The sequence below is a fragment of the Grammomys surdaster genome, unplaced genomic scaffold (genome assembly GCF_004785775.1).
Source record: "Grammomys surdaster isolate TR1022 unplaced genomic scaffold, NIH_TR_1.0 60, whole genome shotgun sequence".
NCBI lineage: Eukaryota > Metazoa > Chordata > Mammalia > Rodentia > Muridae > Grammomys > Grammomys surdaster.
In genome coordinates, this window is record NW_021604562.1 from 1282108 (window position 1) to 1309080 (window position 26973).

Genomic DNA, 26973 nt, shown 5'->3' on the forward strand with positions numbered 1-26973 from the left:
TCCTCTCAGGTAAAACTTGGCCTCACTTTCTCTCCTTTGTAGTCTAGTAAGGACTGGAGCCTACTTGGGGCTCTCATCTCTCTGTGCCATTATCCTATTACCCCAGCATTTGATAGACAACACCATAGTCTGGGTGGACACTTGGAAACCACTTCCCAAGGATAAAAGGAGAGTTATGAAAACCCAGGAGTGCTGGCGCACGGTTGTAATCCCAGTACCAAAGGGGTGGAAGTAAGAGACCAGGAACTTAAGGCCAGCTTCAGCTACATAATGAGTTTAAGGACAGCTTGTGCTACATAAGATGCTCTAAAACAAAACAGAAAAAAAAAAAGAAAAGAAAAAGAGTATGGGCAGAGGGACTTGGAGTAAAGGTGTGAGAACCATTTGTGTCTAGATTTGGGAAAGAAAGCAGTGGTAGAGCCCAAGCTAAGCCACTGCTCAGCATGGTCCCTAAAGATGGCTGCATATGAGTGCACTCTCCAGATAACTCTATTCTGGGACTGGGTAGTGGGGTGGAGGGCTCAAGAACCATACCTATGGAAGTGAACATGCCCTTGGCCATGGCAATGTTGTTATACTGGAATCCCACTGGCCCTGGGAAGGAAGATATAAGCATGATTTCAACTCTCTGTATCACCAGCTTGGAAGTGAGCAGATTCTGGGGAAGAAAGCTAGCTAGAGGGAGGGTCCCTGGGTATCTCTAGAAGAACTTGTCATATCTGGAACTGGTGCACAGCAGGCAGGCTTTGCTTTTTCCTTCTCTGGGGTATATGCCATTTAGTCAACAGGCCTTGGTTCTCTCTCTGGAATGCCCACTGAGAGTATTCTTTATTTAGCTCTTGGAGCATCCTTCCCCATCTGGTGACCTTGGGTGGGTCAGACTTTTGGGGGGGGGTTTGGTAATTCCATGGCTGTGGAAGGCTTTATTTCATAGGAGAGGGTCAAACATAGATGGCTGAGAATATACTTACACTCATGCACACAGAGGAAATTGCCAATGCCATGGCCTGTCCCATGACCATAATTGAGCCCAACTTCCCATAAGGCTCTTCGGGCAAAGGCTTCCACCACTCTCCCTGAAAGGGAAAAGAGATTGTTTCTGATCCATTGGCTGGACCGAGGATTGTCCATCTTGGCCTTTCCTACTCAACTTCTAGGGTGGTACCTTAGGATAAGGGCTCTTAAGAGGACACTTTCTCTTTCAATGGAGAAAGGCTGATGGATGAAACTAATAAGTATCTCTCTGATGAACGCAGCCCAGCCCCTCACTATCTCTAGCACTTTATACTTTGGACTCATTATCTGGACTGATGACTCTTCTGAAATGTTTCCGCACGACATAGGCCTTAGCATGTTGACAATAACTTCCTCCAAGAATTGTATATTGAATTCTGAAGCTCACACTGACCTTCCCTGCCTCTGAGTGACAGCACTGGATTAAGAGGCAGAGGACTTGGGTTCAAGGCCCGGTACCCCCACTAACCCTATGTAGGACCTTGAGCAAGTCCTCTTTCTTGACTAGACTTTCTTCTTTATGTAAGAGGGATGGGCTATCCCACTAGCCTTCCAGGATAGCAATCTGAGTCCCATAAAAGCAGAGCCCGAGGTGCCTGGGTCCAGTCTGGTTTCTGAAATCTACCTGATGTAGCAGCAGGAAAGACAAGTCTGGACAGATCGATGTTTCCCATTAGCACACGCGTATAGGCTTCCTGGTAAGGAGAGGGAAGAAGAGGTGATATGGAGCACAAGAGGAGGGTCGAGGGAATTTCCAGCTGCTTGATCTTAGAACAGATGGGAATGGAGGCCCAGGACCAGGGGTAGGAGACACTTCTCATGTGTAGTCAGTCACTCAGGTTTTGGAAGATGACCAAAGGAAGGTGGAGGAAAAAGGTGCTCCTGAAGCTGGAGCCAACTCCCTGTGCTTCTCTTAGGCTGATATACAGGGGTCATTGTCATGTGCAGAGGGTAGTGACTGAGTGGGTGGCAGGCAAGTCTTTTTCACCTCATGTCTAGAATTCTGGCTTGGCCACTCACTGACTCTCTCCCCTCTCTATACCTTGATGTCCTCATATTTAATAGGATGCTAATGGTACCTGGTTGCTAAAGCCATAGGATACGATAGACTGACAACAAGCAGAAGGCAGTGAGCAAATGCTCAAGCAAAGTTAGCCTGGTTACTCCTATATTCCTCACAGGTAGGCTTGCAGTTTGCTATGTAGCCAAGGTTGGCTTTGAACAGCAAAGCTTCCCATCTTTACCTCCCCAGTATGTGCTACCATGCCTTAGCAACGAACTTCCTTTAGTTTTGCTTAAGGCCTGAAGTGTGGGTTGAGCCTGATCATGTGGCAGAGCAGGTTTCCTGTTGGGGGACAGAGATGGGCAACGGTGACCTGTTCTGGTCACTGCTGATGGCCACGTAGTCACTTCCTTTCCCCACATTCCTGCACATGCTTGCCATTTGGGGCTCTGAGGAAATAGACTCCTCAACAAGCTAAACTATGGGCTCCTCCTTCTGTGTTCCTGGCCTGCTGGCAGCATGCAAGCAGCTCCCTGGTCCACCCACCCTTGCCAGTGTCCCAGGTTCCACTCTAGCTCCTTCAGATTTCTGAGATGCCCTGTGCTATTTTTTTCTCCACTAGAGTTAGCTTTCCCTCCCTTTTTCAGAGCACAGGCTGAACACACACAGAGGACCAATGTCTACATTCATAGACTGACTTGATGAGGACACACATGGCCTGAGGTCCGACTTTGGCTTTGGCTTTCCTGGTACTTGGTGTGTGACCTTGGGCAAACTATATAACATCTCTGGGCCTCAGTTTTACTCCATCAATTTGAAAGGGCTCTTGATGAGGTGATCACTTAGAGTAAACTAAAGGGAAAAATTGGGGTCCAGTACTTACCTTTTGAAAGGCAGTAGGCGTACCCCAATGTACTGTTCTGGTAATATCTGTGGTCCCATCCCTGTGGAGAGAAGGAACTAATACATCTAATTCTGCTGAGTACCTGGGAGGAGGGTCCAGGGCCATGTGCTTCCTGTGTATTTTCTACTGTTTGTTTCTACTGGGGTTTGAGTGACTGGGCTGGAATAGGACATGGGAAAGGGCAAAAGGAAGATAGAGAACCTGGCATGGTGGTGCATGCCTGTAATCCTAGTATGCAGGAGGGCTGAGTTAGGAAGATTGGGATGACAATGCCAGTCTGGGTAACACCGTGAGATCATGTCAGAAAGAAAGATTGATGGATGGGAGGGTAGGGAGGAGAGATAGGTACCATCATCAGAATCATATCTCAGCATCCATGTAACAAAGACATTTAGTAGAGTTCTTAAGGTAAAAGTCACAATGTTCAGGGCATTGCCTGCCTATCTATCTATCTATCTATCTATCTATCTATCTATCTATCTATCATCTATCTATCTATCTATCTATCTATCTATCTAAATTACAGATGGGAAGACTGAGGTTCAGAAAGGTGACATTATCCTAACATTCCCACAATCACAGCCATTTACCATTTATAGGACACTTCTGCATCTCCCCACAGAGGACAGCAGAGCAGGCCTCCTTATTAAAGATGAGGCCACTAAAGCCATTAGGCTGTGAGATCATCTCCCTCCCCAAGATTTGGTTAAAGCCAGGCTGGAGAAAATACTACTTTTCATAAGATACTCTTTGTTATAAACATGGCTTAGAATTCCACGAAAGAGGAAGCCAGAGCCAGCAGGTCTAATTCACAATAATTAGCTGTAGTGGTTCCTCCCCAGACAGGCATTCAACACACTCATCCCAGTGGGGAGGCATGGAGAAAGGGTCCCAGGACTCTGGGGCTTTTTGAGAGTAGGTCATGAGACATGGGGAACATCTTTCCTCAGGAGAGAAGAAGAAGTGAGGTGACTATTTCCCTATCTCACCCTCTTCTGAGCATGCCCCAACCCAACACGCCCCCCACAAATTTACTTCCTTTTTGCTGCCATCTCAAGTTCATACAGCATCAGACAAGTGATAAGTACAGGCTGCTAAACTGAGCACATGGCAAGCTGTCTCCCCAAGAGGTGTATTGTGAACAAGAGCCTCTGTCCTTGGTGCGTTCACTCTTTCCACAGGATAGAAGTTGGGAAGCCCAGTGAAACTGTGAATGATTAGCCACACATACGGTTAGCTCATTAGGCACGATTGTCACACTGGACTGTGTAGGTTGACACTGTACAAAAGAATCACATCTAAAGGGTTCCACAGGGAATGAGCTGAGTTTGACGACTCTGATATGGGCTATGTCTAGGGCTTGCATGAGAGGGTGAGAATATAAGTGTTCATGTTTGTGCAGCCAGGCAGATCTGTGTAAATAACTTGCAGACTTGAAAAAAAAATTCCTTAAGCAAGTAGAGTCGTTTCCCAATTCTCACCCAGGTGCTGCTTGAGTTCCCTCATTATTCTAATCTCTGTGTGTTTTCTACTGTGCAGATGTCCACAATGAGAACATGAGAAGGCCGCTCAGGGCTTATTCAATGTACTTCCCTGCTTTAATCAAATGAAGACCTATGACTCAGGAAAGCCAGCTTCTGCCAGCCTCAGGGATCCCAGAATGTCTGAGCTGAGAGCTAGGCCAAGGCATGATGGGGTGTACATACCAGTATTGCCCCCCAGAATCCAGCAGGTACATCTCATCCAAGGACAGCTTACGGTTCAGCTCTTTTGTTGGGCTAGGAATGAAGAAGGAATACTGAGAGGAGAGACTCTGAACCCTGCACTAGGCAAACAGGGTGGAGCTGAGGACAGGGGCTGAGGAGAAACCGAAGAACTCCCTTTACTTGGGGGCTAGCCTTCCAGGCCCTCTGTTCTGGGGAAAAAGCTATCTCTACTCCACCCCACCCAAATCCTGGGACGCACTTGGCACCAACTGCAGCTGCAGGCGCTGACTTCAGCACACTTCTGTTTATCTTGCATGTGGCCAAGCAAGACCTCAGTCCTCAGGAAGAGGAGCTAAGAGTTTCAGAGGCTACTTGGTTTGGCCATCTCTTCTCCCATAAGATCAAGCCCACAGAGGCAAGAGGCTTGCAAGAGGAGCACAGCAAAACACAGAGGTTCTGGGCCTGAAACTCTTTCTCTGTAAGTTCTTGATGCATCCAAGAGGGCTCCAAGGAGCCAGGGCACAGGAAGAGAGAGGACTTTAAGAATAGGGCTGGACAACAATATTTTAGGGGACTGAAATATCAGCTCCACCTCTCTAGCTTCCATAGGCAAGGGTTGGGGGAGGCATCAGGAAAGGGAACTCTTAGATATCCCTCTCTCTCTCTCTCTCTCTCTCTCTCTCTCTCTCTCTCTCTCTCTCTCTCTCTCTCTCTTTGAGACAGGGTTTCTCTGTGTAGCCCTGGCTGTCCAGGAACTCACTCTGTAGACCACGCTAGCCTCGAACTCAGAAATCCGCCTGCCTCTGCCTCCCAAGTGCTGGGATTAAAGGTGTGGACCACCACCACCCGGCTGCCAGGTCTTTCTTTAGAGGGCCTCTGACCCCTTTTCTGTCAAGTCCAGGCCAATCTGATGCATCTGGTTAGTTTGGTCCTCCAAATTTTATCAGGCAGGCCTACCGTGGTTTGTTTTCTGTAAGACCAAGTATCTGACTAACTTATATTTTGCACTCCCTATGGTTGACAGAAGCTGAGTAGACAGGCCTTTTCTCTGTGGGGTTTGTGTGATATTCATGTCTGAAATCACAAGTTGCTAGCCAGACTGAGTTACGAAGCAAAACCCTGTCTCAAGGTAGCTGTCTCTAATCCCAGCATTTAAGAAACAGAGTCAAGAAGATCAGGAAACCTACTCTTGACTACATAATGAGTTTGAGGCTAACCTGGGCTACATGAAACATTGTCTCAAAAAAAAAATCAAACCAAACCAACCAAACAACCAACCAAGAAAACTCATGCCAATAAAACTATTTCAGAAAAATAGATAACAAAAAATTCACAGAAAGAGCTTCTAAGAGTATCTATGCTTTCCTTGAACTCTGAAGACCCCAGAAGCACCCAGGCACTCCCCAAATCCCTGCTTTTTGGGAACAAAAGCCATACTCAGACCTTTTTACTTCAAGGAGATTCTAAGTGGCAAAGGAGTTCCTTCTTGACCACCCACAGTCCTGAAGGCCCCGAACCTTAAATGTTGACTCAAGGCTCAAAACATTCCCTTCCCAGCCCAGGCCCTCTGTACTCACAACCATGAGCCCCACTCTCAAGCACCATAGACAATTTTTTGTTCTGAAGTACCTGTAATGGGCCAGGGCAGCATTCAGGCCACTAGCAGAGATGGTTTCAAAACTGGGTCCAGAGGAGAAGTTTTCATTCCTATGCAAGGCAAGGCAAGGCAAGGCAAGGAATGGCCAGAGAACGGCCCAGGGACTAAGCTGTGACTGGGATATGTCACACAGCAAATGTCCAGCTGCCTTCATTCCAACATGACTCCATTTATGTCTCCCAGCCCCACCTCCACCAGCTTTGTTCTGTCACATCTATAGAGAACACTCAACCACAGAGAAAGATAGATTATGGACACCAATTCTTGTCCTTCTGCCTCTACTTCACTTACGGAAGAGAAGAAAGGTAGTTTCCTGGATCTGAGAAGCAACCCATCCGTATGCTATGTCTTGCACCTCAAACCTAGAAGCTATCCAAGCTGCTTCAAGAAGCCTTCTTTCTACCGAAAGCTCCCAAGTATCCCAGGGGCCCCCTGGCCTAAGCAGGGCATTCCCAGTGAGAGCGAGTTGTGTCTGAGGCATTCGCTAGGGGGTGCTGTTGGGTTGTCCCCGCTTTCAACAGGGCTGGAGAATGTCTTCCAACACCCCAAGCGCGGCTCCCAGACCACCCACGAACCTGTCAATCTCACTTCCAAATACAAGCAGGATCTTTCTTCTTCCTAAGGGGACTAATTACTCCTCACTTCCCCACCCCCGCACCAAAAGATAATAAGTCCAGTACCGTCGTAACTCATCAATGTGTTCTGCCCCAGAAAACTCATCCACCGTGCCTTTGGGCACGTTCTTCTCCAACCAGACCAAGTACTGGATCACAGCCACAGCATCCCGCACCTGAAGCCGGTACAGTGAGTGACTAAGGCGGGCTAGAGTGGCAGCCTCCTCCCTTAGGGGAAGACGATCAGATAGCTGCCCTGGGATTGAGTGCTTTAAAAACATGACAATTTTACTGGCTACTGGATAGCAAAAGGCTTCTTGTTAATGTTTATATGTAATCAGAGTGCGCTCATGTTTTTAAAAGCCTTTTTATCTTTAGAAATACCCACTGAAGCAGTGACAGTTGAAATGATAGGATATGTGGGATTTGCTTTAGAAGAATCCAGCAGCAAGGAGTGGGAGAGGAGGGTCATGCATGGGGGTGGGGGGTGTTTCAGATGAAACAGCATTGGGCATGACTTGCTTATTGAAGCTGGATGATGGAGACATAGGGAATCGTTAGGCCTTTTTTTTTTGTTCTGTAGTATATGTTAAAAAATTTTTTCTGAAGAAAAAAAGAATCTTTCAAAATAAGGTCTTTTATGTTAAGAATATTCTAAAAAGTGATCCATCCTCTTGCCAGGGAAGAAATCGTTACAGCTAACACTTATTTAATATAGACAGTGTTCAAAGCAATGCAATCACCACATGTAATATCTACATATCTATAGAGATATAAATAGAGATACTTAGTGTTTCTTGCTGTCTTCTAGAGTCTGCCTCGGGCTTCTGTCTGGAAGGCTAACCCATCAGATAGACCTCCCAAAGAGCCATATGGACTTACATGGCTGGCCTTCAAGAGGGCCTGCTCCTTGCTGTTCTTCACAGCCTTGATTAACATCACTGGAGAGTAGGTGTCTGTCACGAGTTTCTCCTGTTGAGAACATGGTCCGAAAGATAGACTAGATACACCATCCAAGACAAGCAGTGCTTACAAAGGACAGAGAGGAAGTCCCAGCTGGGGCAAGACAGTAAGACTTGCTGATCTCGTTCATGGCTAGGCCCTCTCCTTCGGCTACTTTTTGGATAGGCAGGCCTTTCCTAGTTTTCTGCATATAGAATTCCTAGATGAGCATTGTCCTGGTACCAGCAGTCAGGCCTGGCATGCTAGAGTCCACAGGTTGTTCTAGAAGTCGGTTTCTTATACATATCAGAGTGGTTACCAGCTCCCAAGCATACACTATGTCAGCCAAGGGACTTCACAAGTACTATATCCTCGAAGCCATGCAACTCCTCTAAGTACTCAACTTCATTACCATTTTAAAGAAACAGAGATCTAGACTGACTGAGCTACCTGTTCAAGGTCACTGCATAGCCATTTTGGAAAAGAGCTCAGATCAGAATCAGGTTCAGCTGGCTCTAAAGTTTCTTCTAGACCAGGCTATATTTTGTTTAGTGTCCTCAAAATAGCTGTCCATGGGCTCTGTGTGCAGATACCCCTGCCGCCTCCTCCTAGTCCTCCTCCTCCATCTTCCATCAATGAGATCTACACGGGTACACAATGTATATTAGCTGACTGACAAGCTGGCCCAATGGAGGAGGGGTCCTATTTTGATAGTTGCTATGCCTGGAGCAGAAGGAGGCCAGAGACTGGCAAACATACCTTGGGTATCACTTCATAGACTCCATATGTGGTATAGCTGAGCCCAATCAAGGTTTTCACATTGCCCAAGACATAGGCCTTCACACTGTCACGAATTTGACTGTAGTCCTCAAGTTGCACACACATGGGTAATGTGCAGTTTGTATTCAGGTACTGCAGGGTCTCGAGGCTAAAGCGGCTCGTGTTGACAAACAACCTATGTGGAGAGGTAAGAGCAGGAGGGTCCTGAGTGCCTGCCTACTAAGGAGAAAACATGGAATTGGAGGCATATCAGTCTTTTGATTCCAAAGGGTCATAGGAAGCCAACATAGAGAACCAGGAGATTAGACTTGGGTTCACTGGGACCAGAAATCAAGGGGTCAGGAACAGCTAGTAGGAGGTTTCCTAGAGAAGTCTGCGGTGGTAAGCACCCAAATTTATGAGTACCCTGAAGGCTGTGACATCAGTGGTACAAGGATAGGATGGAAGTTGGAAGGAATTCACAAGAGCAAGCCAAGGAGAAGCTGTACCTGATGGAAGTGTTCGTGAGCAGTGTATAGGAGTAGAAGAAGGGGTTATAGGGGATGTCGCTGCTACGAAGGTTGAAGAGCCCTGGAAAAGAATTGATGGAATTGTTTTAGGCCATTCTGAATGGGAACCAGCATTTATGACACCTATGTTCCACTGTTTAGTTTGGCTTCAAGATTACTACTGACAGCAGCTTGTGACATCTGCCTCTGAATGCTTCTTAATCTTAGAGATCATTGAGATTCTGAAGAGAGCTATAGATGTCTCCTCCTTAAAATGGAGATGGGTAACATTCACCACTCAGTACTAGTACATTCTCCCAATGTCTGAAGTTCAGCCATAGGGATTGGACAGAAGGCCCTCAGACATGTGGGGATGGAATAGGGTTACTCTGGTTATCAAAGCTGGGACTTTGAGTGGCCTGGATGACAGCCAAGGCTACTGGTAGCTTTGTGGACCTTCTTCCTCCTAACAAGACATAATTACCCTGTTGCTCTGGCCAGTACATTTCTCAGGTCGCCTGTGGGCTTATCCACTTGCTTGAAGCTCCCTGAATTTCTTGTTCTGTAGCCCCAAACACTTGCTCTCTCCCCCTCTGAGTTCCCACAGACTATGAACATGGAGCTCATGGGAGCTGGTGAATATGTTGCTATTTTAGGAAAAGCTGTATGTTGCAATGCCCAGGAGGCTTGGGACTACCAGAACCACTCGTGTTCACAAATCCCCACTCACAGGCTGTCTCATCAAGTGCAGATAGAAGGACCGCAGTTGGAGCCTTGCTGTGGTTCTGCATATAGTTTCGAATGGTGGATACTTTTTCCTGCCAAGTGCTCCCTAGAAGCAAAGGAACCCAAAGAAAGCATGAGTGGCATACCTCGTCTCTGGCATAGGGATCCTGGGAAGCTCCCCAAGAGTAGTAGCTTTCCTTTATTTCTGGTGGAAGATATGGAGCCAATGGCCTTGAACATCGGGCAAGTACTTTTTGACTGAACTACCCCAGCCCTCTATATTTCCCAAAGCAGTAGAATTCTATCATCAAACAAGATCTGACTTGCATTATTAATGATTTGCTCCCTAGCCCAGATGAGGCTTCAACCACAGTCCTGCTATTAGTAATTGGATGTGGTGGGGAGCAAATTACAAGACACCTCTGTGTTTCATTTTGCACATCTGTTAGATGAAGGTGGGTTGGAACAGTAGTGTCTAACTCAATAGGTTTGCGTCAAATGGATCGATGTTTATAAAGCCATAGAAAGGTATTTGCTAAGTCTCATATTGCTTTTTTTAACCTGTCAATAAGCACACAGAAAGAACAGAAGAGCTGTTCTAGAAGGATTGAGAGAGGATCAGGATTGTGTTTAATTTTGCGGAGCAGTAACCCCAGCACTCAATAAGTCATGGATATTGGACTAAGCATTTCTTGTGCTTTGTTTTAATTCTTTTTTTTTAAAGATTTATTTATTTATTATATATGAATACACTGTAGCTGTCTTCAGACACACCAGAAGAGGGCATCAGATCTCATTACAGATGGTTGTGAGCCACCATGTGGTTGCTGGGATTTGAACTCAGGACCTCTGGAAGTGCAGTCAGTGCTCTTAACCACTGAGCCATCTCTCCAGCCCCCCTTTGTTTTAATTCTTGCATGTGTCATTTTACAGATGCAGAAAGTGAGGCTTCAGACAGGTAAAGTGAGTTGCCCGGAATTTCATAGCTGAAGAGGTACAGCTGGGATTTGAACCCATATCTGTGTGATGGGCCTGGCCCACAATCCTAATCTGTACTAATATTGAGCTTAAAGTTTTGCAGTCTTTTAAGTGGTCTTTAACTTTGTCCAATACTTTCCTTTCTAGAGTGCATATATCTGGGTTCCAGGAGTTCAGGTTTCATCTCCTTTTCTGCCTCCTGCAAGGCATTTAAAGTCTTTCTCTAGACAGCTCTAGGGGAAAAAATTGGCAGAATGTCATAAGCATTATGACTCCTACTTGGGCCCAGATACAGAAATGATAATGCTATTAAAAAAAACTTTATGCAAATGGGTAAAACTATTCAACTAGCACCAAACGCTCTGGGTAAGATATATGTTTAAAGTTTATTTTATTCTGATAAAACAAGACATTTTAGCCTTCATAAAGTACACAATTTAGCTGGCTTTCGGTATACTCATAGTGTTGCACAACCACTGCCAGTATCTAATTCTAAAACATTTTCAACATCCCCAAAGGAAACCTTGTACCCATTAAGGAGTCCCTCCTCATTTCCCTTCCTTCCAGCCCCAGGAAATCATTAATTTACTTTTTGTCTCTATGGATTTGTCAATGCTGGGTGTTTCGTATAAATGGAATCATACACATTGTGGCTTCTTCCACTTAAAATTATGATTAAGATTCATAAGTATTATTTCTTTGGCTCATGCCGCTATGGGAGGCTGAAACAGGCGGACCATTGTGGGTTTGGGCAATATAGTAAGTGTAACGTCAGCCTGGGCTGTGGAGTGAGATCCCGTCCCAGAAACAAAACAAAACAAAACACCCAACAACTTATAACCCACAAAAGAAAGATGTGTGACTATGATCCATTTTGAGAGAACAAAATCACACACAAATGGTCTGATGTGTGAGTGGCTAACATTTCATGTGCCAGCTACCCCTGGCCTTTGCCTCTCCACACCACCTTTAACACCTAGACATGGCTGGAGAGGAAAATCCATTTTTGTCTAGGCATCTTGAAGCTGAACTCTATTCTTTGGCTTCTGGGCTAAGCTCTGACTCCAAATAGCTTTTCCTTGAAGACTAGTGACTTCTCAGCATCTCCTAGCTTATGGGAAGTGACAAAATCCACATGAATTCTGTCTCAATCCTTGATAGCCTTCCCCTGTGCTGTCCTCGCCTTTCCCTGGCACAATGGAAGACTTTATATCTGAGTAAGATGAGGGGTGTTTATGATCAAACACATAGCAAGTCTCTTTAGAAACTAAGTCAAGGTACACAAAGAATGATTCTGCACGTTACATTGGAACAGATAAAAAAATTGGACACTTTTTCTACTTGTTTCATCATAGGCACAATTTTGAAATTTCCCTCTTACTTTCTTGACTCCTTTGTATATCAGAAATAATATGTGGATTTGTATGTGGAAAGAGGGTTTTCAAATTGCTCAATGTGACAAGAAATGCTACTCCATTGGCCCATTTAGAATTTCCAGGGAGGTTAGTGACCAAGACCCTGATTCATAATAGGTCCCCTAGTCCTGGCCAGAATTCAGTTATTGCTTACAAGAATCATAATGCAAACTGTTCTTTTATATCAGATTAAGATAATGCCAGTGAGGTCTTGGTTACAGATGTTAGATTTTTCTGGGTCAACTAACCTTCTTTTGTGGTCCAGCCAAAACCCTATTCTGTGCCACAGACTGACACTGAACTTAGTCATCTACTTATTCTGTCCAAGTCAGTTCATTCCAAAATCTAAATCACTCATTAGAGTAGAACCAGAAGTAAAGGGCTGAATAAGTCCGTCAGTTTCCACTATCACATAAACGACTATGATCATGGGTCCTTTCTCTTAAGAAAGTGTTTTTGAGGAGTGGGAGACAGATCGAGGTGATGGCTGAAGAGATGGCTCAACTGTTAACAGCACTGGTTGCTATCCCAAAGGATGTGGGTTCGATTCCCAGCACCCACATGGTAAATCACACCCATCTATAACTGCAGTCCCAGGGGAGTCTGATGCTCTTTTCTGGCCTCCTCAAGCACTATATGCACCTGATTGCACAGACAACATGCAGGCCAAACATCCATACACAAAAGGACAACAGAAAACTTTTTTTTAAGAAAGGGTTTTTTTGTTGTTGTTGTTCCAACTTTCTTTGACTCTCTTGTTCCCTCCTTTTCTGCTGTGTCTTTCTTAAACCCTAATACTGCTTATTTCAGTATTTTCTAAATATAGTCTGAGCACCTTTGGACTCTGTGAGGAGAGAGAGAGAGACAAAAAAAATTTACATTTTAACCAAGCATCTCAGGTGGTTTGTAAACCATTACTTTGTTGCCTTGGTTAATGATATTTTCAGGGGAAAAACCCATCAGGAACACTGCTGATTATGCTGGTAGTTACCCTTGTTTGTACAAATTCAGAAGGAAAATAGACCTATGAATCACCTGTGAATTCTTCTGGCAGGGCATAGATGGGTTGGCTTGGTACTGGGGGCCTCTCTGACCCCCATGCCACGTCAACAAGGTTGGTTGTAACGGATAACAGGTGTCTGCTGGAGTCTCGGAGTCCTTCATCATAATTTTTCCAGGAATCTGCAGAGATAGGAAGGAGTCACTTGGCCCTTGTCCATTTACAACTCAGGGAAATCAGGTCTAGGCGACGTTAGAGCTGCAGCCTTGCCTTTGCTTGGCTCCTATGGCTCCAAAACCTGGCTGAGGTTCCAGCCCTCTAAAATGCACACCCCTCCTTCACAGTGCATCTTCCATCTGTCTTTTCCTGCTTTCCAAACCTAATTGCCTCACTCCCACCTTGATGATGTCCACTGTCAATTAGCTAATTTTGCCTTTCTTTGCTCCATTCCCTGGTACAGTACTAGAAATTGAACCCAGGACCTCATGGATGTGAGGTTAAACACTCTACCACTGCACTATATATCCTTGACCCTAATCTGGTCTTTTAAAAGTGTCAATGATTAGGGAAAGTCCTTCTGAGGTACAAGCCATTTTTATTAGGATGTAATATCACCATTCAGAGGAAGGGTAATGTTCAGGGCATTTGGATAGGCCAACAAAGAGGTTAGTTTGGAAGTGGGAGCCTTTCAATGCATATTCGTGAAGTCTTTGATAGTATAGGCTATATTCATCTGTCTGGGGCCCCAGAACTTGGGGAGCTGTACTCCCTAGAACCCTAATTTGCTCAAAGACCCTCTCCACACTTTTCATTCTTCTAAGATACCTTCCAGAAAATGTTTTCTAAGAGATCCCAAGTAGATTGGTAGATTCCAGGATCCAGAGGATGGTTCTGGGTTCAAGGACATCCCAGACCTATTTATCTACTAGATCTTAATTATTCCAACTCTTCTAGGTTGGCTTTCTGCATTCATGCATTTTTACAAAAATTTGGATTCGCTGTTCTTTTAACGTATTTTAATTACACAATCCATGAATATCTTTTTGTTACAAAATATTTCTACAGCTGCAACTTCAAGATCCTCTCTCCCTAAGCAAATGTGTGTCCCTCCCAGGAGGCTGAGCCACCCTCCTTGTCAGCTCACATAAATCCAGGGACTAAGAGACGAACATACCAACAGAAAAGAGGAAGGGGTCAAAGCCCACATTCTCTCCATCAGGGACTTCAGCTAAGATCCAGTTGACAATTGAAGAAATGCTAACTGAAAGACGAGAGAGCACACAAGCGTCACTTCTAGGAAGAGTGAGCACCACATGTAGACTTTTATCTACCACATGTGTCTACCTCAAAGACCAGAGATGCCTTCACATCTCCTGAACTTCCCACGGAGGCCACGTACCACCGTACAGACACCCACTCACCTGTAGTTCCCCAAACCTAGTCTAGGGTCCAGGGCTGGGGGAACAAATCCATGTGAGCCTTCTACCTTCCTTATGGAGCTCCCAGTTGCAGTCCATCTGCCTCTCGGCCTGAGTCCAGTAACGACTATCGGTCCAGACAGCTGCTTTCCTCATGGTCACCACAGCAGTACCTGCAGCAGAGTAGAGACATCTAGAGGTGAGGATAAAGATGAAAATGAGAAATACAACTTTGTTGACTGTGCAGTTTTATAGTGACTCTGTCACAGGGGTCTCTAGAATGAGCTTCTCTCCCCCATTGGCTGGAAGAGAGGTAGGAGATGTTAAAGGCATTCTTGACTACAAAGGCAAACCATCTCTCTGCTTTGTGCTGTTGGTCCTTATAGAGGGAGGGCCTTTAGAATTTTAAGTAGGAAAAGAATCTGGTTGGCTCCTGCCAGTCCAAAGGAACAAATGTTGCACATTCATCTTCTCAGGAAAGATGAGGGCTGATAAAACATCAAACTAGGTGCCTACCTGAGGACTGATGGGGAAGACAAATACAGCAACTGTGGTAGAGAGAGTAAAGGGCTCACAATGGGGGAGGCAGAGTGCCTTGGGGCTCAGGAAGGAATGTGTGAGGGTCAACAAAGGAAGCTGCCTTTTAGTAAAGGGAACAGGATCAGGGTAAGTGAGCCCTTCAGAAACTGAAAGGAGACCTCATTAAGAACCATGGTTAATATCTCATTTGGTCATGTAGAGTGATTTCTGTAAAAAAAAAAAATCCTAAAAGTAAAACTTTATCCCCAAATAAGCTATTATGTAAAAGGAAGAGCAGGCTTTTTGTCAATAGATATGGAAGTAACAATTGCTTCAGAAATCAGCCCCAAGGAGTACTGTGCTAGGCTGGCTGTGGCAGAGGCAGCAAAGTGTGGGAAGGAAGCCAGACCAGGGGCGCCAGCTCCTGTGCAGGAGTGTCATCAGTGGGGTATGAGATAGTTGACCTGGGGAACATGCTAGGTTTGTGGGGGTTGGAAGAATGAGAATGAATGCCAGCCTGTTGTCTTGGATGCTGGGGAACTGGTCATCTCAGGTCCTTTATAACCAGCTCAAGTCTACCAACAGAAGCAATGAGAGCAGATAATGGCTCTTACCTGCAGACCCTGTGAAGCCTGAAATCCACACTCGCCTCTCATCATGTTTGCCAATATACTCACTCTAGGAAATCAACAATACCATCATTATAACTTTCTTCACGGACTCAGGTGCCAAGTGGAAGGCCACAATTACATCTTAGATTTTTCCTATCTTGCCACACCAGGCATTCCCCCCCCCCCCCAGGAAGCCTTTATAGCTCCTTCAGCATGCTGTCTTCTTTACCTTTCAAACAACGGTGTCTCTTGGGGTATAAAGCCCACAGTCTAGCACTGGACTTGACTACACCGGACTGTTCTGCAAAATTTGCCACTGTGATCATAATGCAAATTTAATATGGTCTTGAGTCATGTCTTTTGGTATTCCCCTTAAAATATCATGTCTTCTTTTCCAGTCTATCACACTATATTGAATATTACATAAATAACTTTTGCACAGGGCTTTATACATTGGCCAGTTAGACATCCATATCCATGGAATCTGTATCTGTAGCTTCTATTAACTTTGGTCTTGGTCAAAAATATTGGGGGAATATGGCACCATATTCAATATATACCAATATCTTGTCATTATTACCTAAGCAAAATAGTATGGTAACATTTACATAGCATTTTTATTGTGTTAGGTATTATAAGCCTTCTAGAGATGATTTAAAGCACATAGAAAGGTCTGTATAGATTATATGCAAACACTATGTCATTTTATATAGGGGCACTAAAACATTATTCTTTTGGACAGTTGATGGATACAAGATGACTTTATGTTGGTTCTCATCATCCTTGAAGACAGATCATTGTTATTTTTGCTGGAAGAAGCTCGGCTATTTAGTCAAAGTTCTTAAGCATCCCCAGCAGGTCAGAAATTAACTGAAGCAGATACACTGACTTTGAAAATGCCTTTTGTGGATCTGGGTTGGTATGAGGAGCTGCATGAGGTAGAGACAGAGCTACTGGTGGGAAAAGGTAGGCTGAGTAGGCAGGGCTGCTATTTTGGGAAAATGGTTCTTATAGAGACTGTCACCTTGTTTTCTGTCCACTTTCTCCCCTCAGTCTACTGCCCACATCTGTACACTCTAGCACCCTGTATCATTACACTGCTCCAACCAACAGAGTCTGAGACAAGACCAGGAAGGAGTGTAGAATTCTTCCAGGGCCATTTCCAATGATAGCTTAAACATTCTTTCTGGAGTTGTCATCTGGGGATTGGTCAAAATCACTTCCAGAGTTGTTTTAAGCTTTTACATTTTGTGTGTATGTACGTGTGTGTGTGTGTGTGTGTGTGTGTGTGTGTGTGTAGATATGCACATGTGGAGGTTAGAGAAAAACTTGTGAGAATTTGTTCTCTTATTCTACCTCATGGGTTCTAAAGATTGAACTCAGGTTATCGGGCTTGGTGGCAAATGCCATTATTAACCGAGCCATACCCCTAGCACCAAAGTTGCTTTTATAATGTTGTTTCTAGAGGTCCAAGAAAATTTGGCCTTATTTTTCCTTTTTCCTCCAATGTAAAGAGGTATGTTCTTTCAGCTGACCTTAACCTAGTGTATAGAAGGGAGCTTTCCATTTTCATCCTCTTCGCTATGAAATGCTTTCTCTGTCTTCGGTTTCCACGTCTTACCAGGCTCTAGTTTGTGCCTTGTGTTTAGAGGTCAACAACCCCAAGTAAGTGAGAGGAAGGAGATGAGGGAGAGCAGAGCTGGTCCTTACCATGTGTGCATCTGTGTCTGGGATGATGTAGGCAGAGAGATTCCAGATCTTCATCTGCTGGCGGAGGGCTGCAAGCCGAATTGTTGTATTGACTGCAGTAACTGGCAGGTGCTGACAGATAACATAGGCATTGCTTAAATGAAATGATGTCTGGGACTTTACCTCTAGGGAAGTGCCCAGCTTTCCCTGAGGGTGAGTTTAGGGGTATTTGAGGTATATTTAAGAGTGATGGGGTGGCTGCTGATAGCATGTATTAAGAAGTCTAACCTAATACAGATGAAGGTATTATAGAGCATGAAGACCCTTTGGAACAATTAAGGGACCTGAATGTTCACTGAATATGTAGATGAAAAACTATAGGGGTTTCATCCCTGGTCCAGGCCAGGCTATGGGCAGATCTTTTTCAGGATATCTTGAGAGTACAGTTGCCAGATTTAGTGAACAAAAGTACAGGCCACCTATCTGGTTAGATTTGACTTTCTGTTAAGCAAGAGATCCTATTTTAATATACATATGTCCCATCCACTATTGGGGGCACACTTTAATACCAAAGTATCATCACCTGAAATTTAAGCATAATCAACTGTCCTGTTTTCCATCCAGCAACCCTACTCTTCCAGGAGTTACCCATTGGCCCCATATGGTACTGGAGAGTCAAGGAGAACCCTGGCATTTGTGACATCTCCCAGAAAGTCCCTCTCCAAGCCAAATATTTCTTTAGAGGGCCATTTATCTTCCAAATGAAAACCATGTCTTTTTTTTTTCTTGTTTGTTTGCTTGCTTGCTTTGCCTTCTCTTCAACAAGAAATCCTGATTTGTTCGAATATGAGAACGCTATGGCTTGCTCATCCATTTGCTGGTCCTAGTGGTCCTCTAAAGCTGCTGTTGTATGCATATGTTCTATGTTTATCCTGAGGCTCCGCCTACCACTGGAGCTTGTCTGCCTCTTCGCACTTTGGGGCCCACTCCTGCTCAGCGATCTTTACCCTCTGTAGTTGTGGAAATAATCATTCTAGAGTCCAGCTGTGAAGCTGGCCACCTTCTTCTCTTTAGCTCCCATCTGCCAACCTCAACCCCTGTCCTTTCCCATTCAGCTAGATTGTTTAGCTCTCTGGCTTTCTCCCCTGCCTCCTCCCCATTTTCTCTGCACAAGTTCCCTCTAAAACAGTGGTTCTCAACCTGTAGGTCGTGACCATCAGGAAAAAAAAAAACATATTTCCAATGGTTTTAGGAATCCTCCAACCATAGATTTATTTTCATTGCTACTTAATAACTGTAATTTTGCTACCCAGTGGTATTCTCTTTTTTAAGATTTTTTAAATTTATTTTATGTATTTGAGTACACTGTAGCTATCTTCAGACACAGCAGAAGAAGGCATCAGATCTCATTACAGATGGTTGTGAACAACCATGTGGCTGCTGGGAATTGAACACAGGACCTCTGGAAGAGCAGTCAGTGCTCTTAACCGCTGAGCCATCTCTCCAGTCACCCCACCCCCATGGTATTCTTAAGATCATCAGAAATAAGTGTTTTCCCATGCTTGCAACCAACAGCTTGGGAAGTGCAGCTCTAGAATTTCTGTTTTCATTCCTTCCATTTGCTTCCTTGCCTCTCTCTGCCTAGCCTCAGCCAAGAGCCAGCTAGTGCTCTCTCTCACCACTCAGCCTCTTTGTGTCCCTTCTGGTGGAAGCTTCTCAGCCCTAGGCCAGGACAGAAGCCAGCAAGCTGTGGAAATGAGTGGCGCCGAGGAGGGAGTACCCATAGTGGGTATATTGGTTACTGGAGACGCTGCTGCTGGACTTTAGTAAGAAACAGGGGCCCCAGAGTGCAGAAATCCGAAGAAAGCCTGCAGGAGGAAAGGCTAGCAGCCGGTAATAGGAAATGGAAAGAATGATTGGGTGAGACAGGCATGTGGGGGTGGAGCCAATGCCTCACCGGAGGGTTGGTTGAACAGTTTCTCACATCTTCTCTTCCAAGGTACTCGGGCTCTGGGTAACTCCAGGCACATGCTAGGAAATGGGAGACAAACCTAGGGTTATTTGGGAGGACCAGAGAGGTCTCTCAGAGTGAAGGACATCTTCCCTCGGCCTGCATCCTTTAAAACACACCAGGCTGGCCAACTCTATTTGAGACTAAAAATAATCACATTTCATGGAAAATCAGGGTGACTTCGAACTGAATGGCACCCTGGGTCACACTCATTGACAAGTGACTGCCACTTCTTGATGGGTTTTAGTGTTCATCACATTATTTTTCTATTTCTAACCTAATTGTGTCTTTTGGGGGGGTTAGTAAAGTGAAAAAATGGTATAAATTAAATTTTTAAATCAAATTTTCTTTGAAATGCCCTAGAGGGCCGTGTGTGTGTGTGTGTGATTTATTTAAACCCAAGGATCATTTGTACCCTTTCTTACAGTCAAAGTCTCTGCTTACTATTATAGGCTTCAATCAACTACAAAATAGCAATTCTAGTCCAATACCATCACCGGGTGGAGAAAGGTGAATAAACATTTGAAGGGCTCCTACTGTGTGCTAGATATGGAGCCGTCATTTACAGCCAAGGGTAGCACTGTATACCAATACTAGGGAGGGAGAGGTAGAAATGCAAGGTTAACTTTGGCTGTGTTGCAAATTTGGAGCCAGCCTGGTCTACATGAGACTCTGTCTCAAAAGATAATATAGAACAAAATACAAATGAGCTCCATAATGTAACTGCCGCATCATGACACTATTGAGATCAATTAAGGGCTGCATATATAACAATGACCCTATATAATTATATGGTCTGATAATATTGTAGTCACAAAGTTTTTATAAGTACATCCATGTTATTGTATAACAAAAAAATTGCCTAATGGTATATTTCCCAGAATGCAATTGGCTACAACTGTCTCTCCGCTATACTTGTGAGAATCCTGTGAGAAATGGGTGATTATTCACTTTCTACAATGGAAGAGGTCAAGATTTTAATAATTTGTTCAGGTTTTTCCACAGTGAACTAGTAGTTAGATGGAGATTTGAACCTAGGCAATCTACGGAGGGTATGGAGGATGGTGTTGGCTGTGTGACTCAGTGGTAAAGCATTTGCATACTTCAAAAACTGTAAGAAATCCCCAGCTTTAGTTCTCAGGACCATGAAAGAAACAGGGATTCCCTTTTCATCTTTTCACCAGGCCAAGCATGGGAAGTGGTCCTGGAAATTGTGGGATGGTACAAATGATACACAGTGTACAAAGATCTATTTTCTAGTTTGGGCTCTGTACCAAATTTGGTATCAACTAAGAAGGCACACAATATTCACTGAACAAAAATTTTTAAGTGCCTACTGTGTGCCAGGCACCAGAACTGTGTAAAAGATATCCTTCCTGACCTGAAAGTCCAGTGATCTCCTACAGTCCTTCTTTCTACCTCTTGACACCTAGGGGGCTTACTTCCCTGGGGCCATGGAGGACTGAGTTGCTATACTTCTTCCTAATAAGTGGCTTGAGAAACAGATAGAAGGAAAGTAGCTGAGTTGTAGCATCATGAAAGCCCTGCTTGAATGACTTGGCCTCATAAATTCAAAGGAAGGAGCAATGACACCCATACTGTTAATCTAAGAAAATGAACCTCCGAGCCTTTAGGAGCAGCTCTCTAGCAAAATAGCAGTGCTAACATGCCAACATACGAAGTGAGACCTAGCCAATCCATGTTCATCTGAACACCAGTGTCAATCACTGTCTGTGTTCCTTGACACAAGGGTGGTACCTGTGAGATTACTAGATGCTGAATTAATCAGCAGGTTCTGCTGTTAGTTCAAAGAGACATTTTCCCAGGACCAGGTGGGAAGCTGAACTGGGTAACTAGTTGGAAACAAATAGGCCACCTTAGAGGTGATGTCACATCTCCCTTTGATCTCTTTTCTTGACAAAAGCTCAACATTGACCTTTTGTACTTGCCCTGTCCTGCAAGATCTTTATTGTCCTAGCAAGAATTCTGCTAAATCAGTTTAGAGAAAACCTCCACCCTTCAATATCTGATCATCTTCAAGATCAGATCACATTCTTTATTCCCCCTCCCTTTGATACCTCATCACCCTGACCTGCCTTCAGCAAGAATCCTGTTAGTTAGTTTAGCAAGAATTCTCCATTCTTGGACATCAAGGATTCCTCTTAGTAACTTTCTGGGCAGCAAGTCCTCTAGTCCTCACTGGTTCTACATCCCTAACATCCACCTGGCTCCCTTCTGCAAGGCGTTTCTTGCAGTCATTTTAAAAAAGCCATTGACCTCACAAGTGACACAATCATTTTAGCCCGGGATGGAAAGGGGCCAAACTAGATTTGACCCAAGTCATGAAGGCCCCACCAGGGTCCTTTTCTGCAAGGTAAGGTGACAAATAGAAGAAAGATAGCCTAGGTCCTAGCCCGTACTCCAAACTTTTCTGAACCTGGAAAGATCAGAGCTGCCTGCCAGGAGTGGCTGGGATGCACATACCACAGAGGAGAACAAGCCAGGGGTAGCACTGCCAGTAGGGTTGGGCCATTGGGTCTCCAGATGCTGGCGATGAGTAGATCAAGGGACTGGAGAGAGGGTTGGATTGTTTGGTGGCCTCTTCTTCCAGGCCTTTCCTGGGCAGAAGCAAACAAGGTATGGCTGTGTCTTGATGCTTGATGCGGATCCTTTTCTAATCTTTTGTTTCAGGAGTCTGGGAAGCCACAGTGGATAGAGGAGCCTCAGGCTGCCTAAGCAACCTGTACTGGTTTCTTGTGGCTTGGAGTAGGTAGGGTATGAGCCTGCTCCAGGGCAGAGTCCAAAGATCTCTGAGATTGACGAGCAACAGCTGGTCTCAATCAGTGAGCTTCTCCCAGCCCCCCTCTTCAGCAGCTCTACCCTAGCAGTTCCTGAATTCTGTTCCCCACCCTCCAGCAAGCTGTTTCCTATTAGCTCACATCAGGCATTGGGCGCAGCCCTGTTTTTGCTTTGGGATAGATATTTGCTTCTACTTCTGTTCCTCCTCTAAGCCCTCCCGTGTACAAAAAAAAAAAAAAAAAAAAAAGCCAGTGAATGAGTGTATGCATGTTCTCCCGCTCCTGCACCCAGATCAGGGAGGTTGATTGCAACTGGGGGAGGGGTTATTGTCTTACAGCAGACCTTCTCTTGGGATCCCCTAGTCCAATTCAGCTGCATGTTCTGGGCTTTGTAAAGCCTAAACTGCTTAGGGACCTTGATATCTGGAATGCCTTTGAAGGCCTAAAGATCTGCAGGGACCAGGGGATGCTGCTGAAGTGAGAAGACCCCAAAGGAGATCTTCTCTGAGGGCTCTGAGATGACAGAAGACACCAAAGGAGGAATCTGAGGGCTCTGAGAAGACAGTTATGGAACTAGAAATACTCTTACACAGCTTCCAGAACCGAGATTTGGTCACTCTGTAGTGTGGCTTATTCCTAAACTACAGAACTCGCTGGGAGGGAAGTCGGAAGCAGAAAGCAGAGACCATGTACGTGTGTGCTGGCAGGCAAAGCACTCACTCTCTGTTCTCTGTCCCATCAGGGAGCTTCACACCACACCGATTCTAAGGCAGCTCCAAGGAAAGGCTCTCTAGAATCTTTGGCACCCTATGACCCCAGAAAGAAATTCTTCCAAGTGACATTTTATTATTAGTTTCAATATGGGGTTTTGTATCAAAAGACCAGCCCAGTCTATCCTTGAATTTACAATCCTCCTGCCTCAGCCTCCTGACTACTAGAATGGCAGGCATTGACCATCATATCCAGTTTTGTCTTTATTTCTACTATGTTTGCCTCTAATATGTTTAAGGTAGCTTTCAATAATCGATTTAAGAATGATGAGACTTTCCTAGCATGGATGTGGGGGAAGAATGTAAAGTCCCACCCTTATCTGAGGAGCTATTGGTAACTGATTGAGGTTAAGGGAGGGAGAGTCTGTTTTCAGGCATGTGCCCCTAACTGGCTCTCCATGGTCTGGTGACTGGTTTCAAGGTATTAAAAAAAAAAGTGCAGTAAGTTGGGAGGGGAAAGAGGTGGGGCAGGAGAGTAGAGGAGCTGGAGGGGAGATATTGGGATGGTTTGATCAAAATGCATTTATATGCATGTATGAAATTATCAAATAGAAAAGAACAATGAAGTATGGCCTTTATAGAGGGAAGGGAGGTCTCTCTGGGATCCCCTGACCAGGGGCTATCAAACTAAATGAGGATACTCTGTGACCTCCGTCTTCAAGGAGGAAAAAGGACAAAGGGCAGAAGTCCCCAGCCTCAGGACCAAGAACTGGGAGAATTCTGTATCATTCCATAACTGCCAAAGCTCTTGTCTCCCCCTCCATCCTACCCTAATTTCCTACCCTTTCCAGGACTGGTGAAGAAGTAATTCCCAGAAACCTGAGGATAGAGGAAATGTCCACCCAAAGGCACTCACCTCCTGTTAGGACTGTAGCAGACACCTCATAGGACAAGCATGGACTCAGGCGGAGATAGCCTTTGGAGACAGTTACTGTCAACGGTCATCTGTGTGGCCTCGGGTATTGACTTCACCTCTCCGAGCCCTCAGTTTCAGTATAACACAGTGTTACTGAAACATGACAGTCTTCTGGTGTGACGAGGAGCAGAGCACGTCAGTGGGGCAATCAGTCCTTATGAAGCTGCTGCCTGGCAGAGCAAAGCCCAAATGCTTTGTGCTTCTTCGTGGACATGCATGACCAGCAGCAAAGCAAGTCTCGACTATACTTTGTCCTTTCTGTCTTTGGCACCAACATTGCTGAAATGGCAGTTATTGCTAGAACAGTAAACCTCAGTAAGATCTGGGTTTCAAAAACAATCCAACAACCCAGGCATCCTATCTTTGCCTTCTGAACTCTGTCCTGGGATGTCTCCACTTAGTACTTAGCCTTCTGCTTCCATCCCCTGGGACCTTGACTTGGCCTTGGTGGTGACAATGACCTCAAATGCCTGTACCCTCAGTTCCTCCCTTATCTCCTTATCAAGAAACTACTGTCTTTGCTCTTGTCCTTTTGGGGACTTGACCTCAAATGTTGGCAACAGTCCCAAAGTGGAAAGCACTGATTGAGGATAGGCAGGGTGACTGGCCAAGGGTCTTTCGTATCAAAGTTGTTTGAAACCCATGAGTCACACTCTACAGTCCCCCTGTGGCCTGTGCAGACAGTTCACTTCTGCTTTTGCATCTTTGGACCTAAGGCCTTGACACTAAAGGCTGAGTCCTGAGATTGAAGAAGTTGCTTTGAAGGATCTCTCTCCACTATGTCTCCTTTGCTTTTTTCCTTATCATCCTGACTTCTGATCTGGATCTGTCCTTTCTGTTTCAGAACAAACTAACGACAACAAAAAGAACTCAAACAAACAAACAAACAAACAACACTTTATTTTGGCATTAAAAAGAAAACCATAACTTTGCCTTACTACCTTTATTTTCTTCCTTTTTCCTCTCTATATTGCCCATCCACGAGGATAGGAGCTTGCTGTTACAGAATTTTGGCCTTATCAAAGCATTCAGGACAGAACCTAGCAGAGTAGGATTAATATGAGTTTGCTGATGCTAAACCCTAGTAATGCATGGACCAGCCTCCCCATCCCTCTCCACAAAAGAATGTGACATTCAGATCATATGTGAGACTCTGTGTCAAAATGGTAAAAAAGAAAGTCTGTGTGAGGTAAAAAAGAAAGTGTGTGTGTGTGTGTGTGTGTGTGTGTGTGTCTGTGTGTCTGTGTGTCATGTGTGTGTGTGTAAGTACAGCTCAGTAATAGGATACTTGCCTAGCATGAGAAATTTCCTGGATTCATCTTCTATAATAAGTGGGGAAAAGCAACCCCGGAAATGCTTCCTTGTACATAAAGTGTGTATGTCAGTAGTGGTAAACACTTGAATGGTGTGGTCAAAGGGGAGAGGCAGAGATTATTTCATGGAACTTAATCTTTAGAGTTATGTAGCTCATGGTCTCCTCATCTGCTCACAGGAGGACAGCAGAGATAGTCTTTTATCCTTTCCAGGGAGCGTGTTGGCTGGCCCTTTGCTGTGGCTGATAGATTTGGTGAGCAACTCTGCTCTGGCAGCTCCTAACTGCTTGTGGCTCTTCCAAGCTGCCTGCCAAAGCTGTTGCCTCTTCCTCTTCTTCCTCCACTTCTCCTGCTCTTTCTCCTCCCTGCCTCCTATCCCTCCACTCCTCTTCTTCCTCTCCTTCTCCTCTTCTACCCCCTGCACTAAATTAGTGGTTATGGGCTAGGAACTCATCCTCCGTCCACCCGAGAGTGTAGTTTCATTCTGTACACACAGACGGAGTCAGATCTGGAGGCCCAGCTGAGTTCTGTGCTTCTCACAAACTTGCCATTTCAAGGGCCTCGCATTACATAAGGATCCTCGGCTGCACCGCTGGGACTTGGCAAGGCCCTTTTGGAACTTTCCTCACCGTCTGTCCTCTTGGGTAGCCAGATCTTTTTACTTCTCAGCCATCTTGTGCTGCCTTTCCCCCATCTCCACTATTGCCACACCGCCTTTGTCCTTCTCTCAGGTTTCTTTCTTCCTGACTTGGCCTTGCCAGGTCCTCCTGGTCTTTCCTTGGCTGTTTGCTCTGGAAGGTAGGTCAGCCCTTCCGCTGTGCCACTAACCATCTTTGGTGCTTTCTTCCAGTCCACAGTCCCTCTGTTCTCAGCCCTTTCTTTGCCACACATCCTTAACCTTTCACCCATAGCAGCATTTGGAGGCTTGGTATTGCCTAGAATTTTTGTCCCCTGACTTTCTGAACTCTAGCCTCTTATTCTCTGAATACTTCTTCCCATCCATAATAGACATTTATCCCTTATTCTTCCCACACCTGAATTTCCACCAGGCCAAATCTTCCTGCTTTTCTTGTCCATTTATCAGCAACACCTAGTCTCAATTTCCTTCTTATTTGATCCAAACTATGTTTCCCTCAGTTCAACCCTTCCCACCACATATAACTCTTCTGCTCCTTTTCCATTTATCCTTTCAGTGCTTCTGTCCCCAAGACCTTTGTACATGCCTTCCTACAAATAAGATGCTCCTGTGTGTGTGTGTGTGTGTATGCACATGAGTGTGGAGGACACAGGTAGACATCAGATGTCCTCTTTGATCATTTCCACTTTATTATTATTATTATTATTATTATTTACTATGTGTGTGAGGCTATAGTCATCTGTGTTCCATGGTTCACATGTAGAGGTCAGAAGACAACTTTCCAGGATTGGTTCTATCCTTCTACCATGTGAGTTCTGGGGCTCAGACTCACACTGTCAGGCTTGTGCGGCAAGTGCTTCAGTCCTCTGAGTCATCTTGCCAATCCCTCCAGTTTAATTTTCAAGATAGGCTCCCACTGACTCTTCAGCCCATCTATTTGGCTAGACTAGCTAGTCAGTGAGTTTTGGGGATCTGTATGTCTCTACTGCCTCTCCATGCTGAGGTTATACAGGTATGCTGCTCTTCCTGATTTTTAAATGGGTGCTGGTGATCTGAACTCACAT

The 26973-nt window shown here is 44.9% G+C and overlaps 1 protein-coding gene across 1 annotated transcript in view; it reads right to left on the bottom strand.

Annotated features, from left to right (window-relative positions):
• Xpnpep2 (X-prolyl aminopeptidase 2) overlaps nucleotides 1-24260 on the bottom strand; it is a 29159-nt gene extending 4899 nt beyond the window's left edge. The window contains exons 1-19 of the mRNA XM_028767003.1: nucleotides 23900-24260; nucleotides 21960-22093; nucleotides 19422-19495; nucleotides 17486-17596; nucleotides 15779-15842; nucleotides 14714-14818; nucleotides 14402-14488; nucleotides 13263-13409; nucleotides 9839-9940; nucleotides 9109-9190; nucleotides 8600-8795; nucleotides 7781-7870; nucleotides 6965-7074; nucleotides 6257-6334; nucleotides 4628-4699; nucleotides 2901-2961; nucleotides 1640-1709; nucleotides 972-1076; nucleotides 535-594 (exon numbers count right to left, since the gene is read on the bottom strand). Coding sequence (XP_028622836.1) covers nucleotides 535-594; nucleotides 972-1076; nucleotides 1640-1709; nucleotides 2901-2961; nucleotides 4628-4699; nucleotides 6257-6334; nucleotides 6965-7074; nucleotides 7781-7870; nucleotides 8600-8795; nucleotides 9109-9190; nucleotides 9839-9940; nucleotides 13263-13409; nucleotides 14402-14488; nucleotides 14714-14818; nucleotides 15779-15842; nucleotides 17486-17596; nucleotides 19422-19495; nucleotides 21960-22008 — 1663 coding nt within the window. The 5' untranslated portion in view covers nucleotides 22009-22093; nucleotides 23900-24260. The remainder of the gene's footprint in view (nucleotides 1-534; nucleotides 595-971; nucleotides 1077-1639; nucleotides 1710-2900; nucleotides 2962-4627; nucleotides 4700-6256; nucleotides 6335-6964; nucleotides 7075-7780; nucleotides 7871-8599; nucleotides 8796-9108; nucleotides 9191-9838; nucleotides 9941-13262; nucleotides 13410-14401; nucleotides 14489-14713; nucleotides 14819-15778; nucleotides 15843-17485; nucleotides 17597-19421; nucleotides 19496-21959; nucleotides 22094-23899) is intronic.
• Between the last annotated feature and the right edge of the window lie 2713 nt (nucleotides 24261-26973).